General features: G+C 37.1%; 1 protein-coding gene across 2 annotated transcripts in view; it reads left to right on the top strand.

The window, feature by feature from the left end:
- Positions 1 to 17,537, top strand: part of Ints6 (integrator complex subunit 6) — a 92,826-nt gene that overhangs the window by 51,107 nt on the left and 24,182 nt on the right. For both annotated transcript variants that reach the window (XM_042685373.1, XM_042685374.1), the window contains exons 5-6: positions 9,192 to 9,375; positions 17,091 to 17,216. In XM_042685373.1, the coding sequence (XP_042541307.1) occupies positions 9,192 to 9,375; positions 17,091 to 17,216 (310 nt within the window). The remainder of the gene's footprint in view (positions 1 to 9,191; positions 9,376 to 17,090; positions 17,217 to 17,537) is intronic.

Here is a 17,537-nt window from a genome sequence, read left to right as displayed (position 1 = left end):
GTTTTTGAGATGAGTATTGGAAATTTTTGTTATTGTTATTGGTTTGGTTTTTTTTTTTTTTTTTTTGGGTCCGGTCGTGGGGCCTGAACTCTGGACCTGGACACTGTCCCTCAGCTCTTCAGCTCAAGGCTAGCGCTCTACCACTTGAGCCACAGCACCACTTCCGGCTTTTTTTTTTCTTTTTGCTTATGTGGTGCTGAGGAATCGAACCCAGGGCCTCAGGCATGCAAGGCAAGCGCTCTACCACTGAGCCACCTTCCCAGCCCATTGGTTTGGGTTTTATGCTAGAAGTTGAGGAAGAAAAGTACAGCTTTAGGAAAGAAGGAAAAGATAGGATTATCTTCTTAATCTTTTTTTTTTTAATTTATTTTATTTTATTTGTGAACATACTGTACAGAGGGGTTACAATTACATGGGCAGGATAATGCATACATTTCTTACCAAGCATTGCAGCCTCCTCCTTTGTTTACCCTTCACATCCCTTCCCAGCCTCCCCCCTCCCCCCTATCTTCCTAATCTTAAACTGAGTTACATTTCCTTTTTTATAGCTGTCAAGAAAGCTGCAGAACAGTGAATTGGTGACATCATTAATCATCTTAACTAACAATATAGAACACTTTAATTGCATCAAGTTAATGAAAGTTTAGTAAATATAAATAATAATTTACCTTGCTTATTGGTCCATTAGACTAAAGGTTTGCCAAGTAGAATTACTACTTTAATGAATAACTTACTGGTTTTTGATAGTTATATCCTTAATATGTCCAAGTATTTTGAGTACACAATATAAACATTTTGCCATGTTTACATAGTTGTATTTTTTTGTTTTGGATTTTTAAAAATGTAGTACATGGAATAGAAGATTACAGATAGCATGTATTCTCCTTTGTTCCCTTACACAGTGTCATTCACCTTTCTTCCTCTTTCCAGAAGTAACAATTGTGATTTTGGTGTATAGTCTTAGTCTTTTGTCTATATTTTATTTCACTACATATGTGTGTGTGAATATGTGTACGTGTGTGTATATATACACTAAATCTTGCTAACTTTTAGCAATGTCTATACTACTTTTTCATTTATATCATTTTTCATTTTGCCATTTTTTTCATCTAACATGGTTCTGGACTCAAAAAGACATATGTGTACAGTCACACAACACAAGAAGTAGATGATCCAGTGCAGCAAAGACAAGTACAGTCTTCTCAATAAATGGTGCTATGTCTACTAGGTGACCATTTAGGGGAATAAAACTCAACAATTTATTTTCACTCACTGAAAATAAAACATACTTCAGATGTATTTCAGGTTTAATACCAAGCAGGAAGACACTAAAGCTTTTAGAATATAGGAGAATATCTTCATGATCTTTGAGTACATAGAAATTAATAATTACAAAAAGAAAATATATTTATAAATCGTTTTATCAAAATATAGTATTAGCTGGATGTGGTATAACATATCTATAATCCTATCTACTCAGGATGCAAAGGTAGGATCATGGTCTGAGGCAATGTCTGAGGCTTAGTATAAGATTCTATATTAAAAAGGGGGGAGAGGAAAAGGACTGGGGGTGGGGCATGTCAATAGAGTACTGTCTTAGCAAGTATGAGCTTGAGGCCCTGTGTTCAAACCTCAATACCCTCCCTCAAAAAAAGCAAACACAAAAAAAGTAGTGAAAGAGGATAAGTAGAGAAGATTCTTGTAATGCTTGTATCCAGCTAAGAAACCGATATCTTGAATATTTTGGTAATACTTCAAACTAATATGAAAAGGCAATTCATTATTTCTTTAGAGGCAAAAGATTTAATAGGTATTTCACAAAATAGCACATTGAAAGGTTCAATTAAGTATATGAAAAATGATTATCTTCTGTAAATATTGGTGAAATTGAAAGTACCTAGAAACCAATATATGTATACACTAAAGTGATAATGAAGAAGGTAGCTATATAAAATTTGTAAGAGAAACAAAGCAGCTAATGTTTTAATATACTGCTGTTAGGAGGAAAACCATGTAGGAAGACTATTTGACAGGTTTCCTGCCCCACTCTCCCTCCCCCCGCCCCTTGGGGTATTTGATCTCTCTGCTGAGGTTGACTTCAAAACTTGAGCTTCAGCTTTCCAAGTGCTGGAATTACTGACAGGTGGCACTGTTCCTATCTTTTGTAGATGTTTTCTGAGAAAAGTTAATATGACAAATACATATGTGTGCCATAAAGATGTACTTTTTTTCATAGTATGTTATTCATAATAGAATTTAACCAAATACCTCTCATAACAATATTGCATTAAGATGATCTACAGCTATATGCATATATGATATATATATATATATATATATATATGAATCAAAACTATAATGATGAAAGAAGCCATGAAACAGAGACTATGGTCTATAATTTCATTTATGTAAATAAGTTCAAAATCAGACCAAATATCAGTTGGGAGGGTTAATAACTAGAGAGGGCATAAGTCATGTTATACATGTACACTCGTAAAAAAATCTTCAAACTTTACATTTATTATTTATATTCTTTTTTCTTTTTTTTGTGTTGGTCCTGGTGCCTGAACTCTGGGCCTGGGCGCTGTCCCTGAGGTCTTCAGCTCAAGGCAAGAGCTCTACCACTTGAGCTACAGGGCCACTTCCAGCTTTTTCTGCTTATGTGGTGATGAGGAATCGAACCCAGGGCCTCATGTATGCAAGGCAAGCACTCTACCACTGAGCCACTTTCCCAGCCCCTTATATTCTTTTTATGTTTGTATTTTATAAAAAATACTGTTTTGAGATCTGTCCATGTTGGATCTTAGAGATTTAGAGTACTGATTCAGTTGTGGTATATGAGTAGACTAACAGGTTGTTTGTAGTTTTCTTGTTTCAAATAACATTGTGGTCAATGTTCTTCCTCTATTTTTTTAGGTGATTCTGGGGCTTGAACCCAGGAACTTGTGCAAATGAAGTACACATTCTATCGCTTCTCTTCCCCACCCTCCAACTTTTTTCTGTTTCTTTTTCTTTTATGCTTGTCCTGGGGCCTAAACCCAGGGCCTGGGTACTGTACTTGAGGTGTTTTCCTCAAGGCAAGCTCTACCCCATGAGCCACAGCTCCACTTCTGGCTTTTTTGGTGGTTAATTGGAGTGAAAAGTTCATAGACTTTTCTGCCTGGGCTGGCTTCTAGTAGATCTCAACTCCTGAGTAGCTAAGATTATAGGTGTGAGCCAAGGGTGTTGGACTCAGTGTTTTTTTTTTTTTTTCTTTTAAGAATTTTTAAGACTTACACAACTTTTTAAAGACTAAGAAATAACATTTATGTTTTTTAGGATATGGATGTTTCCCTTGAGCTGTACTAACTGATATCAATACATTTTCCAAATGGTTGTATATTTATAGACTTGCCAGAAATGTTGGCAATGTTTGTCACTCTTTATTCTTAAAATCACTTGGGTTTACCAGAGTTTTAAAGTTTTTTTTTGCCAATTGTATAGGAGTAAGTGGCATTCATTGATATTTTAATTTGTATTATTATTTTCCATTTGTTATATAGGCCATATAAATTTCCTCTTGAATATTCACACATTTGTCAATTTTAGAAAGTATATATTACCCATTTTCCTTTTTTTTTTTTTTTTTTTTGGTCCGGTCGTGGGGCCTGAACTCTGGGCCTGGGTGCTGTCCCTCAGCTCTTCAGCTCAAGGCTAGCGCTCTACCACTGGAGCCACAGTGCCACTTCCAGCTTTTTTCTTTTTGCTTATGTGGTGCTGAGGAATCAAACCCAGGGCCTCAGGCATGCAAGGCAAGCGCTCTACCACTGAGCCACCTTCCCAGCCCCTACCCATTCTCTAATAGTTCATTTTATGTTTTTCTTTTTAATTTATGCAATTTTCTTTGAATATTAAAGTCCCTATATTCACAAAGAGTTCTTCCCTTTGTGATTTTAAGATGTTACTGGAATTTCAGTTGTAAACTTTAGATTTGGAATAATTCAACATAACAGGACTTTTTATTTAGAATTAGATTATTATTATTTATTTTTGGTGCCAGTCCTGGGGCTTGAACTTAGGGCTTGGGCACTATTCTTGTGATCCCTCCTCTCTACCTCAAGGTTAGTACTATTATTTGAGCTGCAGCTCCACTTTCAGCTTTTTGGTGGTTAATTGGAGATAAGAGTCTCACGAACTTTTGGCAGTCCTCAGAACTCAGTCTCCTGAGTAGTTAGGATTATAGGTGTGAGCCATTGGTGCCTGGCAAGACTTTGAATTTTTACCTGTTTTTGTTTGACAGGCATTACTTACTCCCATTTTAATAATACACTTCCCACTCTCTCTTTGGTAGTGAGAGGTTGATGGCAATAGGAAGAGGGGATAATAGAAAAATGAAGGTCCAGAATTGGTAGCTCATGCCTTAATCTTAATCCTAACTACCCAGAAGGCTAAGATCTGAGGATCACAGTTTGAAGCCAGCCTGGGTAAGAAAATTTTACAGACTTTTATCTTCAATTAACTACCAAAAGCCAGAAGTAGAGCTGTTGCTTATGTGGTAGAGCTTTTAGCCTTGAGTGAACAAGCTAAAGGACTGTGCCTATGCCCTGAGTTCTGGCCCCAGTAACCAACACACACACACACACACACACGCACACACACACACACACACACACACACACACACACACACACGCATGCACACACGCACGCGCGTGCGCGAGCGCGAAAGTTGTTTGGTTTTTGTTTTGGTTTTTTTGGTTGGACAGTCCTTTGGACTTGAAGTCTGGGCCTGGTCTTTTGCTCAAGACTAGCCCTCTACTACTTGAGCCACAGCACCACTTCTGGCTTTTTCCGAGTAGTTTATTGGAGGTAAGAATCTCAGACTTTCGTTCATGGTTGGCTTTGAGCTACGATCTTAACCTCTTTAGTAAATTAGGATTATGGCATGAGCCACTGGTGCCCAGCTGACAAAAAGTTTTGTAGAACTGGAATTGATAGGTATAAAATGCTTGGAAGTACTTTTGTGACCCTTGTTGGCTTTTCTTGTTACTTGAAGTGAAGTACATTTTTGATTTAGTATGTACAACTAAAGGTCAATTATTGTAGTGAATATTGCCCATGTTAGAGATTCTTCTCATAACATAATTGTGTGTATATGTGTAGACTATATAGTAGATCTTATTCCCTGGAATTTGAGAAAGTTTCATGCCTCCATTCTCAACAAATCACCTGCATTAAGAGTTGAAAGTCTTTAGCAACTGTCATTGGTGCTTTTATATTTCTATGACCTTTAAAAATGACTAATGAATTAGTAGTTGTGCTTCCCAAATTGAAAATTGATCAGTCCAGATAAAAGGAAATGATGTGAACACTACTTCCTCATTTATGTTCTGGCAAAGTTCAGTAGCAGCAGCAAGGGCCTGGAGTTCTTGACTTGTTTGCAAGTGTCACAAAGCTTTTGAGGTTGGTGACCCTTCTTCAGCCCAGATTTTATTTTATTGTTTTATTGTACTTTAATTTTTGTTTTAGCTTGCATTAATCATACAGAGGGGGATTTCATTGTTGTATTTCCACATACATGTTCATAATCCAATCAGGTTCTAAACACTATCTCTTCTTTTCTTTTCTTTTTTTTTTTTTTTGTCTTTTCTTTTTTGGTACTGGGGATCGAACCCAGGATGTTGCACTAGCTAGGCAAGTGCTTTGCCACTGAGCTACATCCCAGCCCCTATCTCTTCTTTTCTAAAACAATTTCAGCAGATTTCCTTGTTCAGTCAGCATAGTTGCAAACAATCTATTTTGACTATATTCAACCTCTTTCAAAATGTATTTCCTTTTTTTTTTTTTTTTTAAATTTGTGTAGGTTCTGGAGCTTGAACTCTAGGCCTGGCCTCTGTCCCAGAGCTTCTTTTGCTCAAAGCTAGCTCTCTACCACTTGAGCCATAGTGCCATGTCTGACTTCTAAGTAGTTTATTGGAGATGAGAGTCTCATAGATTTTCCTGCCCGAACCACAATTCTCAGATCACAGCCTCCTGAGTAGCTAGAATAACAAGTGTGTGGGGCTGGGAAGGTGGCTCAGTGGTAGAGCGCTTGCCTTGCATGCCTGAGGCCCTGGGTTCGATTCCTCAGCACCGCATAAGCAGAAAAAAACAGAAGTAGCACTGAAGAGCTGAGGGACAGTGCCCAGGCCCAGAGTTCAGGCCCCATGACCGACAATAAATAAATAAATAAGATAAAATTTAAAAAAAAACAAAAACAAGTGTGACCTACCAGCACCTGGCTTGTATTTCAAAAGTCTTACTGGTCTAATACTATTTTCTTTTCTCCTTCCTTCTACATCTCTTTCTAAGTAGTTTCATAGTTATCCTTACATATAGTTATGTAAATGTATTGATGGATGTGTTTATGTTCATGCGCATGAATATTATGTATGTCCTTTAGGCCATTTTTTAAATATATGAGTAAAAACATACGATATTTTGTATTTTGAGCTTGTCTTGTCTTAGTATGATGTCTAGTTACATCCATGTTCCTGTAAGTGACATGCTCATTTTTACATGCTTGTGTGATATTCCATAGGAAATATGTATATATGTGTGGTGTGTATATTACATCTTCTTTGTTAAGTATCTGTTTCAGCCTAGATTTCTTCATTCCTCTCCTCATGCCTCTAGCATTTGCCTTAATTAGGACCAGTGCCAGAGGAAGACTATGACCAATGCTCACGTTCTTAGTTACAAAATCATAACTGATGTTGATGTGAGTCTTACAGCATATTCTCTTGGCATGAACCTTTGGGAGACAGGTGCTAACATAATGCAGCTTCACTAAGAGCTCTTCCTAGAGTAGAATCAGGTGTGTGTGTGTGTGTGTGTGTGTGTGTGTGTGTGTGTTTGTGTTTGTGCACGCTTGCACACGTGTGTGTGCACACATATGTTCTGCAGCTTACTTGAACTCCTGGGCTCTGTCCTTGAGCTATTTTATTTTGCTCAAGCCTAGCGCTCTACCACTTGAGCCACAGTTCCACTTCTGGCTTTCTTGGTAGTTAATTGTAGATAAGAGTCTCACATGGGGCTGGGAAGGTGGCTCAGTGGTAGGGTGCTTGCCTTGCATGCATGAGGCCCTGGGTTCCATTCCTCAGCACCACATAAGAAGAAAAAACTGAAAGTGGCTCTGTGGCTCAAGTGGTAGAGCACTAGCCTTGAGCTGAAGAGCTGAGGGACAGCACCCAGGCCCAGCGTTCCAGGCCCCATGACCAACAAAAACAAAAAAAAACCCAAAAGAATAACAAAAAAAAGAGTCTCACAGGCTTTCCTGCCCAGGCTGCCTTTGAAAGCGTGATTCTCAGATCTCAGCCTCCTGAGTAGCTAGGATTATAGGCATGAGCCACTGGTGCCCAGCTAGAATCAGATTTTTTAAATGGGTTTGACATGTCAGTGAAGAAACTTGAGTTTTGAATTAGCGTAGAATCACTTAAAATTCAGATTTACTGAGTCCAGAAATTATTGTAAGAAAGAAAGGCTGCAAAGCAAAACAGGTCTTGGTTTAAGAAGAAATAATTATGAACTAGCTGATAATTTAAAGGTATATTCTGTGTTTTAAAAGACACTTTTAATAGTTGTAGAACTAATCCTTGACTGAGTATGTTAGTCTTGGGCTTGAACTGTTACCTTTTTAAACTTCATAAATGATAGGGACTTTTATATTACTAAGAACAATACCTTTAACAAAACTAAAGTATTTTAAAATAATTCCAATAATATATATTTCTAGTTTTTCTGATTATCTCAAAATCTTTGCTTTTGTTTATATTGTCTATTATTTTACAGTAGTTCTGATGCTCCATTCTCTACCTTTGGCTTTTGCTTCTTAAGATTTTAAGAATCTTAGAAAGGCATTCTGATTAAGCAGGTCTAATAGGAATGATAAGAAACACACATACTGTGCTGTAGGATATGGCTCATTTAATAGAATGCCTGCTCCTCCTTCCCCCCCCTCCCACATAAAGCCTTTTATATTTATTCACATATGAGAGGACACAATCTGGGGCTGGGAAGGTGGCTCAGTGGTAGAGCGCTTGCCTTGCATGCCTGAGGCCCTGGGTTCGATTCCTCAGCACTACATAAACAAAAAGAAAAAAGCCGGAAGTGGCGCTGTGGCTCAAGTGGTAGAGCGCTAGTCTTGAGCTGAGGAGCTGAGGGACAGCACCCAGGCCCAGAGTTCAGGCCCCACCACCATACCCCCCCCCCCCCCAAAAAAAAAAAAACAACCAAATGAGAGGACACAATCTTTAATACTCCCCCCCGCCCCTTTGGTCCAAGACTGGAACTCAAATTTGGTACCTGTGTCTACTTTTGCTCATTGGCTAGGGCTCTACCAACAGAGCCATGCCACCAACCCCTTTTTAATACTTTTAAGATGTAATTATTGACAAAATTTACTTTCTTTTTTCCTGAGACCTACACATATACACACGCATACAATAGTAAAATTCTTTCTTTTTCTTTGTGGGGCTTGAACTCAAGGCCTGGGCACTGTCCCTCAGCTTCCAGTTTTCTAGTGGTTTATTGGAGATAAGAATCTTACGGACTTTACTGCCCAGGCTGTTTTTGAACCACGATCCTCAGATCTCAGCCTCCTGAGTAGCTAGGATTACAGGTGTGAACCACTGGCTAGACAATAGTCTAACATCTGATGGTTAGCTGAATATAAATTTGAAGTACATTACGTACAATATTTCAGATTTGTTTCAAGTTAGTTCTTTACAATAAAATTTAAGGAAAAAACAAGTGTGCACTGTATTAGGTATATGTGAAGCTTTTTTATTTTATTTTTATTTTTTTGGCTGGTTGTGGGCTGTGAACTCTGAGCTTGGGTGCTGTCCCTGAGCCCCTTTGTGTTCAAGGCTAGCACTTTACCACTTGAGCCATAGGACCACTTCCAGTTTTCTGGTGGCTAGTTGGAGATGGTCTCATGGACTTCCTTGCCTAGGCTGCCTTCAAATCACAATTGTCAGATCTCGCCTCAAGTAGCTAGGATTACAGGTGTGAGCCACAGGTGCCCAGTTTCGTTTTTATTTTTGAACTTGTTTTTAGTGTGATAGGAAACTCAATGAAGTTTTAATATATGTTATTGAAGTGGCTTATTTGAAGAAAAGTAATGTCTAGAAAGGTTACTGATTTTGTTGTTACTGTTTTCCCCATTACTTTCAGCTCCATTTACCTCTTAATTCACCTTTGCCTGGAAGTGAATTGACTAAAGAACCTTTTCGTTGGGATCAGAGACTCTTTGCATTAGTGTTGCGGTTGCCTGGCACCATGTCAGTAGAATCAGAACAGTTGACAGGTGTTCCTTTAGATGACTCTGCCATCACACCGATGTGTGAAGTGACAGGCGGTAAGTTGTTTTTGTTTTTGTTTTGCTGGCAGTAATTCAATGACTTAAAGCAGAGTTTTTCTGAATGTGTTAAAGTGTACACTTCCAAAAGTCATTTTTGTTGTTTAACAAGATAACATTAAGAATTAATAGACATAGAGTTTTAAAATTATTTATAGATGATGGTCTATAATCTTGATTAGAAGAGAGAATGTGGTTACTGCTGTTGGATCTCATAATGAGTGGTACTTTTTTTTTTTTTAACACAATAGAAATGGCTAGTATTTGAAGTTAGTAATCAAGTTTTCTAATCTATAAAGATCACCAACAGTTTAGATATGATGTAACATTATTTCCTATAAATAGTGTTTTCAGAAGCATTTCATTATCCATTTGAAAGATAGGTACATTTTAAAGTTTTTTCCAGACTTAAAGAAGTAGGAAAATAAATTAGAGGAAATAGTAATGAAGTTTTATTCAACTATATGTATCACTTATTTAATCAGACTAGGTAAGCACTGTGCTATGTTAATATTAATGAGAATCTCAAATACATACTATGTTTAGATCTCTATAATGTAGAATCGGTTAATAGGTGGCTTTATTTCATATAGATATGCATTAACTGCTTACTGTATACCAAGTGTTGCCCCAAACTTTAGGGTTCATTACTTAGTAATGAGTAAGATATACGTGGGAATTTCATTTCATAGAGCATCTATGTTACCTAAGGAATTTGAGTATTAAAATGTTAAGTCTGGCACTCTTATTATTTCACCCATCAGAGGCCTCCAGTATGGTCTCTCGATATAGTTGGGCTCCACTCAGTCAATTATAGCTTAGCTTCAAAGGAAAAAGAAAGTATGAGTTCTAATTAGTACTTTAGGTGAATTTCTTATAATATTCTATGGGTTTGGGCAATCACAAACTCTAAAGGCAACAATGATGAGCCTTTATATATAGCTATTTGAAGTAGGTAAGTAATGTTTACATTATTAAATGTTTCCATTTTAGAGGATTTGTTGAATTGTAATGCCTTCCTAATTTAGTTCACAGAAGAAAGAATGTATATATGTGTCTAATTTGATTCCTATACATTTATCGTATTGTTAGTAAATGGTACTCATTTTTTTAATGGTAGAATTACTTTTATAGTCATGAAATTTTAGTTTTTAGCTTTAAATTGACCTACTTTTAAGATTCGGTGCTGGGTTTTGTTTGTTTGTTTGTTTGTCTCTCAGTCTTGGAGCTCGAACTCTGGGCCTAGCTGCTGTCCCTGAGCTCTTAAACTCAAGGCTAGCACTCTACCACTTGAGCCAAAACGCTGCTTCTGGTTTTCTACTGGTTTATTCAAGATAATAGTTTCACGAACTTTCCTGCCCGGGCTGGCTTTGAACTGTGATCCTCAGATCTCAGCCTCCTGAGTAGCTAGGATTATAGGTGTGAGCCACTGGTGCCCAGCCGTTTTTTTGTTTTTTGTTTTTTTTTAATCTAGGATTTTTTTCTTCAATGATTATAAAAGATTTTGTAGTTGCAACTTAGATGTTCTCACATTGGAATTTGCTTGTCATTTACAACTTAGTTTGATCTTAAAATTATGATAAGGTTATGATACTGCATGTACTAAAATATAATGCATGGGGCTGAGAAGGCGGCTCAGTGGTAGGGCTTGCCTTGCATGCCTGAGGCCCTGGGTTTGATTCCTCAGCATCACATAAGCAAAAAGAAAAAAGCTGGAAGTGGTGCTGTGGCTCAAGTGGTAGAGCACTAGCCTTGAGCTGAAGAGCTGAGGGAGAGCGCCCAGGCCCAGAGTTCAGGCCCTCAACCGGACCCCCCCCCCCAAAAAAAAAAAAAATAAATAAAATATAATACATTTTAGAGTCAGAAATATTCAGAGTATGAAATGAAATGAATAATGTATAACAGAAAGTGTCTGAAAAGAATTTTGAAATGTGGTATAGTAATTGGTAATCTTTAGGAACATCTCCAAAGTTGAAGGGTTCAAAATTGATGTTGTAGATTTCCATAACAGGAGAAGCATTAGTCAAGAAGTTAGGAAGTTTTCCTTAGATAGTCTTCCTGGATCTTTCCTGATTTAGTTCTTTATTTTCTCCTTTTCATGCTTTTATAGCAATAATGGGAACCTGTATGCATACCACTCACTTTTTCATACATCTGAATAGTGTTTCTTTTTAATTAAAAAAGTCATTAAAGGAAGTTTTTGAGATAAAGTACCAGAGAAGTAACACAAACAATAGAAGTTAACATCCTTTAGTATTGTATTAGACAAATATGGAATCACTACTAACAATCCTTTTGTATCTTTTTAACTTAGTGACAAGGAGGTGTGTATATGTATAAATTGATCCCCCCCCCCATATTATGTAATTCATGTTCAAGTAAAAAGAAGTTAGTCTGTATTGTCAAAGTAATAAGTACATTGTTAATACCTTTATGTATGCTTTAACAAAAAAGCTATACAATTGTCATTGTAAGTGTTTTTCTTTGTAGCTAATTAATGTATGCCACATGACAGTCCTAATGTTCGGAATACTTCAGGAACAATAGAAAGTTCGTAATTTTTGATTTGGTGACAAAATTATTACATAAATAAGGATTTTAGGAAGCATACATACTGTAGGGGAAAATTAGAGATAGAGATTAGAGAATAACTTGAAGCTGAGAGTGAATATTCGTAGGTTAGTTTGCTTTTGAAGAGGTGATCTAGCTTACTTCAGGAAGAGTAGAGAGTAACTTAGGTTTAGAGAGGTGGGTGGGAGCCAAATGTTGACTTAACTTTTTAGTCCATAGTATTATGTTTTCTGTTTTTCAAGTGTTATAGAAGCCAATGGATAGTTTTTGATATAAAATAAAATCTGAGTTATATATCTTAATGATCACTTCAGCTTTTAGATGAAATACAGAGTGGCAAAAATGGACGCAGGGAGACTGGTAAGAGATGATTGTGGGGCTGGGAAGGTGGCTCAGTGGTAGAGCGCTTGCCTTGCATGCATCAGGCCCTGGGGTTGATTCCTCAGCACCACATAAGCAAAAAGAAAAAGCTGGAAGTGGTGCTGTGGCTCAAGTGGTAGAGCGCTAGCCTTGAGCTGAAGAGCTGAGGGACTGCGCTCAGGCCCAGAGTTCAGTCCCCACGACTGGACCCCCCCCCCCCAAAAAAAAAAAAAAAAAAAAAAAAGAGATGATTGTACTTTGGTCTAGAGAGCTAAATTTAAAAGTGGTAAGAAATGATTTGATACAAAGCACAACCAAGGATGAGGGCAAAGAGAGTAAAAAGAATTGAGGATGATTCTCAGATGGTTCAGTTGGCTTGAACCACTGTTCAAGTTCAAGCCAACTGAACCACTAGCAATGAATGTGAACTTACATAGGCACAGTGGCAGGGAAAGAAGGTACAAGTATGATACCAAATCAGTAAGTGTCTGATGGAACAGGTGCTGGTGGCTCACACCCATAATCCTAGCTACTTGAGAGGCCAATATCTGGAGGATAGTAGTTTCAAGCCAGTCCTGGCAGAAAACTAGAGGCTCCATCTCCAGTTAACCAGCAAAAAGCCTGACTGGCAGCATAGTTCAAGTGGTAGAGCCTATTAAGAGAGTACAAGGCCTTACAGTTTTTTGTTGTTGTCAGTCGTGGGGCTTGAACTCAGGACCTAGGCGCTGTCCCTGAGCTCTTCAGCTCAAGGCAAGCACTCTACCACTTGAGCCACAGCACCACTTCTGGTTTTTGGTGGTTTATTGTAGATAAGAGTCTCACGGACTTTCCTGCCTGGGCTGGCTTTGAACCACGATCTTCAGATCTCAGCCTCCTAAGTAGCTAGGATTGTGGTTGTGAGCCACCGGTGCCGGGGCAAGGCCTTGAGTTTAAGGCCTGGTACTGGCAGAAAAAATCTGATATGTTGATAAAAATGTCAAGATGAGGGGCTGAGAAGGTGGCTCAGTGGTAGAGTGCTTGCCTTGCATGCATGAGGCCCTGGGTTGGATTCCTCAGCACCACATAAGCAGAGAAAGCCGGAAGTGAGGCTGAGACTCAAGTGGTAGAGCGCTAGTCTACAACTGAAGAGCTGAGGGACAGCGCCCAGGCCCAGAGTTCAGGCCCCTCGACCGACAAAAAACAAAAACAAAAATGTCAAGATGAAAATTTTATTAAAATTATAGGCTTTTTGATATAAATATATTTAACTTAATTAGTCTGTGAGAACAGTTATCTCAATTAGAATTGTTCTTTTGCTTCTTGTTTTATCAAGATGTAAATGCTGACTTTAAACTTAACTATATTCAGTTTGGCTTTTTTGTGTGATGTCAACATGATCAAAAATGAGCCAACTTCTTGATTTAAAGGTGTGTACTTAATACAGCCCTTTGTTCACAGTTACAGTGATTCTAGAAACGTAATGCTTCACCAGAAATACATTTTCTAAGGGATGAGAGAAACATTACATAGGATATAAACTTCTTTGTGAGGTTTTTACTTTGTAAACTTTGCTATTTTACTTTCAAAACGATGAATGGATTTTTATTGATTTATAATGGGCTTTTTTTGGGTATGTATTGGGGCTTGAACTTAGATCCTGGGTACTGTCCTTTAGCTTTGCTCAAGGCTAGTGCTCTACCTCTTGATCCTTTCCAGCTTTTTGATGGCTAATTGGAAATAGAGTCTCACAGACTTTGGTTTGAACTGGGATCTTCAAGTCTCAGTGTCCTGAGTAGTTGTGATTACAGGAATGAGCATCATGCTGGTGGATATGAGTTATTTACCACATGTCTTATGTCTTTTAAGGTTTTTTTCTAATTTCAAAAGTCTGTTAGTTTTATATCATACTATGATCATAGCTATTTTATTTATTTTCTAGTTGATTAATTAATGGAATGATTTAGAAGACAGAATTACCATAGTTATATGCTTAAAAATTTTTATACGGGCTGGGAAGGTGGCTCAGTGGTAGAGCGCTTGCCTTGCATGCCTGAGGCCCTGGGTTCGATTCCTCAGCACCACATAAACAAAAAGAAAAAAGCCGGAAGTGGCGCTGTGGCTCAAGTGGTAGAGTGCTAGCCTTGAGCTGAAGAGCTGAGGGACAGCGCCCAGGCCCAGAGTTCAGGCCCCACGACCGGACCCCCCCCCAAAAAAATTTTTATACGTCAGGCATGGTGATGTATCAGAAAGATCAAGGTTTAAGGTCAGCCCAAGTAAAAATTGGTGATACTCTATCTCAAAAAAAAAAAAAAAAGCTGGGGGCTAGGAAGGTGGCTCAGTGGTAGAGTGCTTGCATTGGATGCATGAGGCCCTGGGTTCAATTCCTCAGCACCACATAAGCAAAAAAAAAAAAAAAGCTGGAAATGGGGGTGAGATTCTTATCTGAAAAACAAACTAAGAAGCAGAATGCTGGAGGCATGGCTTAAGTGATGAGGCCCTGAATTGAATCCTAATTCTGAAGAAAAGAAATTGTATTTTTAAAAAATATCTTGGAAAGACTTAATTTATGATATAAGATATTCAGAGTTTATATTCTACGAATATTTTGTGTGTAATAATAGTTTATATTGTACTGCTTTATGTATATCATTAAATTGACAGGAAAAGAAGTAAATTTAACAATTCTTTCAAATAGCATGACTATTGTATAGATGCTTTGTTTTAACTTCAAATTAAAATTTAGAGTACAAAGTAGACCCAGAATAAATTTCTAATACCTAGTTTTTGAATTTTAGTTGTACCACTGTATTAACTCTCTGTGCCTTGAGTTTCTCATTTGTGGACTAGAGAAAATAATCCAAACAATTGTTTGTAAGATTAAGCAAATTATAAAAATGATTAGAAAAGCTGAGCATTGTGGCTTCTACCTATAATGCTAGCTACTCTGAGTTGGAGAAGATCTCACTTTAAGGCAGTCCCAGTCAAAAAGATTTTGAGACCCATCTCAGTCAATATGTTGGGTATGGTGAAGAAAAACATGCCATGCCCGCTACCAGGGAGGCCTTAGGCAACCGTAGAAAAAACTATGAAAAACAAGCCAAAAAAAAAGGACTAGGGGGTGAGGCATAAGTGGTTGAGTGCTTGCTGCATTCAAACCACTGTAAATAAAAGAGATGAGAACAAGAATAGACATAGTTATTGGTGTAGATATTTTATAATTACCAATATCATTATCATATTTTTTTAAGGATTGAATCATTATTACCTAATGTTCCCTTTTTCTGAGTAGCCTTTACAAAGTAGATTATAAGTTGATAGGGGTAAATTGATTTGTCAAATACAACATAGCTTTTGTTTTGAAATAATTGGCTGAATTTGTGTAAGAATAGGGCTACATATTGAGCTTATTATAAATAACATTGCAGGGTGCTTGGTTGAAGATTGATTTTTAGCTGTCAAGGCTTTTAGTGGTTCATGTATATTGGCATTTTATAGTAGAAATACCATTCAGGTTCCATGTTAAAAATTTGTTATAGCTATATTTTAAAAAATAAAATTTAAATTAGTATATCCAGAATACTATTTCAGTATGAAATTGAAAAACATTTTACACTTTTCCATATTAAATCTTTAACAATCAGGTGTACATTTATACATTTCATAGATCTAAAATTAGATTAGCTCTATTTCAGTAGTTCTCAATAACCATGTTCCTAGTATCTGTAATATCAGACAACAAACATGTAGATATCCTTGTTGAAAATTCCTGTTTAAAGATGGTGTGATGGTACATGCCTGTAATCCAAACCATTGGGAGACTGAGGCTGGAGAATCAGAAGTTGAAGGCCAGCCCTAGCTGTTTAAAAAAATCCTTTTCATTTGTATTTTTCAAATCCCTGGCATTTTAATGCTTATCTAAAGTACTGTAGATTAAAATATCAGTAGGGCAAAATAAGAGCCAGGATCCGTTGCTCATGCCTATAATCCTTAGCTACTCAGAAGACTGAAATTTGAGGATCACGGTTCAAAGCTAGCCCAGGCAGGAAAGGCCCTGAGCTTATTATAAATAACAATAATCTTCAATAATCTCAGTAATCTGCAATTAACCAATAAGAAGTGGGGAAATGGAGCAGTAACTCAAAAGGTAGAACACTAGCCTTGAACAAAAAAGCTCAAGGACAGTGACCAGGCCCTGAGTTCAAGCCCCAGGACTGACATCTCAAAAGGCAAGATAGTAATTTTCAGCTGTTTAACTCAAGTGAAATTAAGAAAAAAATACGTACTACCATCAATATCATGATACAGATATTTAAAATAATCATCTACTGCCCACAAACCAGTTAAATAGTAATTACTATTTATTGCTTAATGTAGCTTAGGGACATAATACTTTGGTTAAGTGGAGAAAAAAATTGATTGTATTGGTACTAGAGGTTGTATGTGTATACTCTGTTAAAGATGTATTGGATAACAGTTTGCAGTAGTGCTTTATACATATTATACCTAGTGTATCTAACTTTTTTCATTGTCATTTGTACATGCTGAGTTTTCTTTGTTTCATGCACCTGTTCTTGGAAGAAAAATTTTCATGCGCTCACAAAAATTTTCATGCTCTCACAAAATGGGCTTGTTGATTAGAAATAATTTTTGTTCATTCTCTTTAAGATTATGACACGTTAACCTTTACCATTGACTTTCTGTTTATTAGTGTTGTCTGAAACCACACTTATAATTCTTACTAAAAGGTAGGAGTTCTTGCAGCTAACTAGTTTACTTTATTCTTTATTTTTTATTTTTTATCTTAGGCCGTTCATACTCTGTATGTTCTCCAAGAATGCTTAATCAGTGTCTGGAGTCCTTGGTGCAGAAAGTACAAAGTGGGGTGGTAATAAACTTTGAAAAAGCAGGACCAGATCCTTCCCCTGTAGAAGGTATTATTATATTTTTCTTATAGACATTCTAAACTTGCTTTTAAATTATTGAACTAGAACTGAAAACCTATAAATTGGCCTTACTATCAGCAAGGTCAGATTATCAACATGATTAAACTTCTGTTGTAAAGAAGGGAAAATGAATAGGAAAGTCAAGTTAAACTCATCCTGGTTTCTCCAAACACCTTTTTACAGCATTTCTAGATAAGCAAACTTACTGTCCTCAGTAGATATCATTACCTCTCCTCAAATATTTTTGCTCTTCCAATCTCCCATAATATAAGTCAGTGTTCTACCCTACTGAGTAATTTCTTACTGCTT

The sequence above is a fragment of the Dipodomys spectabilis genome, unplaced genomic scaffold (genome assembly GCF_019054845.1).
Source record: "Dipodomys spectabilis isolate Male_0828 unplaced genomic scaffold, ASM1905484v1 ptg000095l, whole genome shotgun sequence".
Lineage (NCBI taxonomy): Eukaryota > Metazoa > Chordata > Mammalia > Rodentia > Heteromyidae > Dipodomys > Dipodomys spectabilis.
This window is presented reverse-complemented; position numbering and strand designations above follow the sequence as displayed.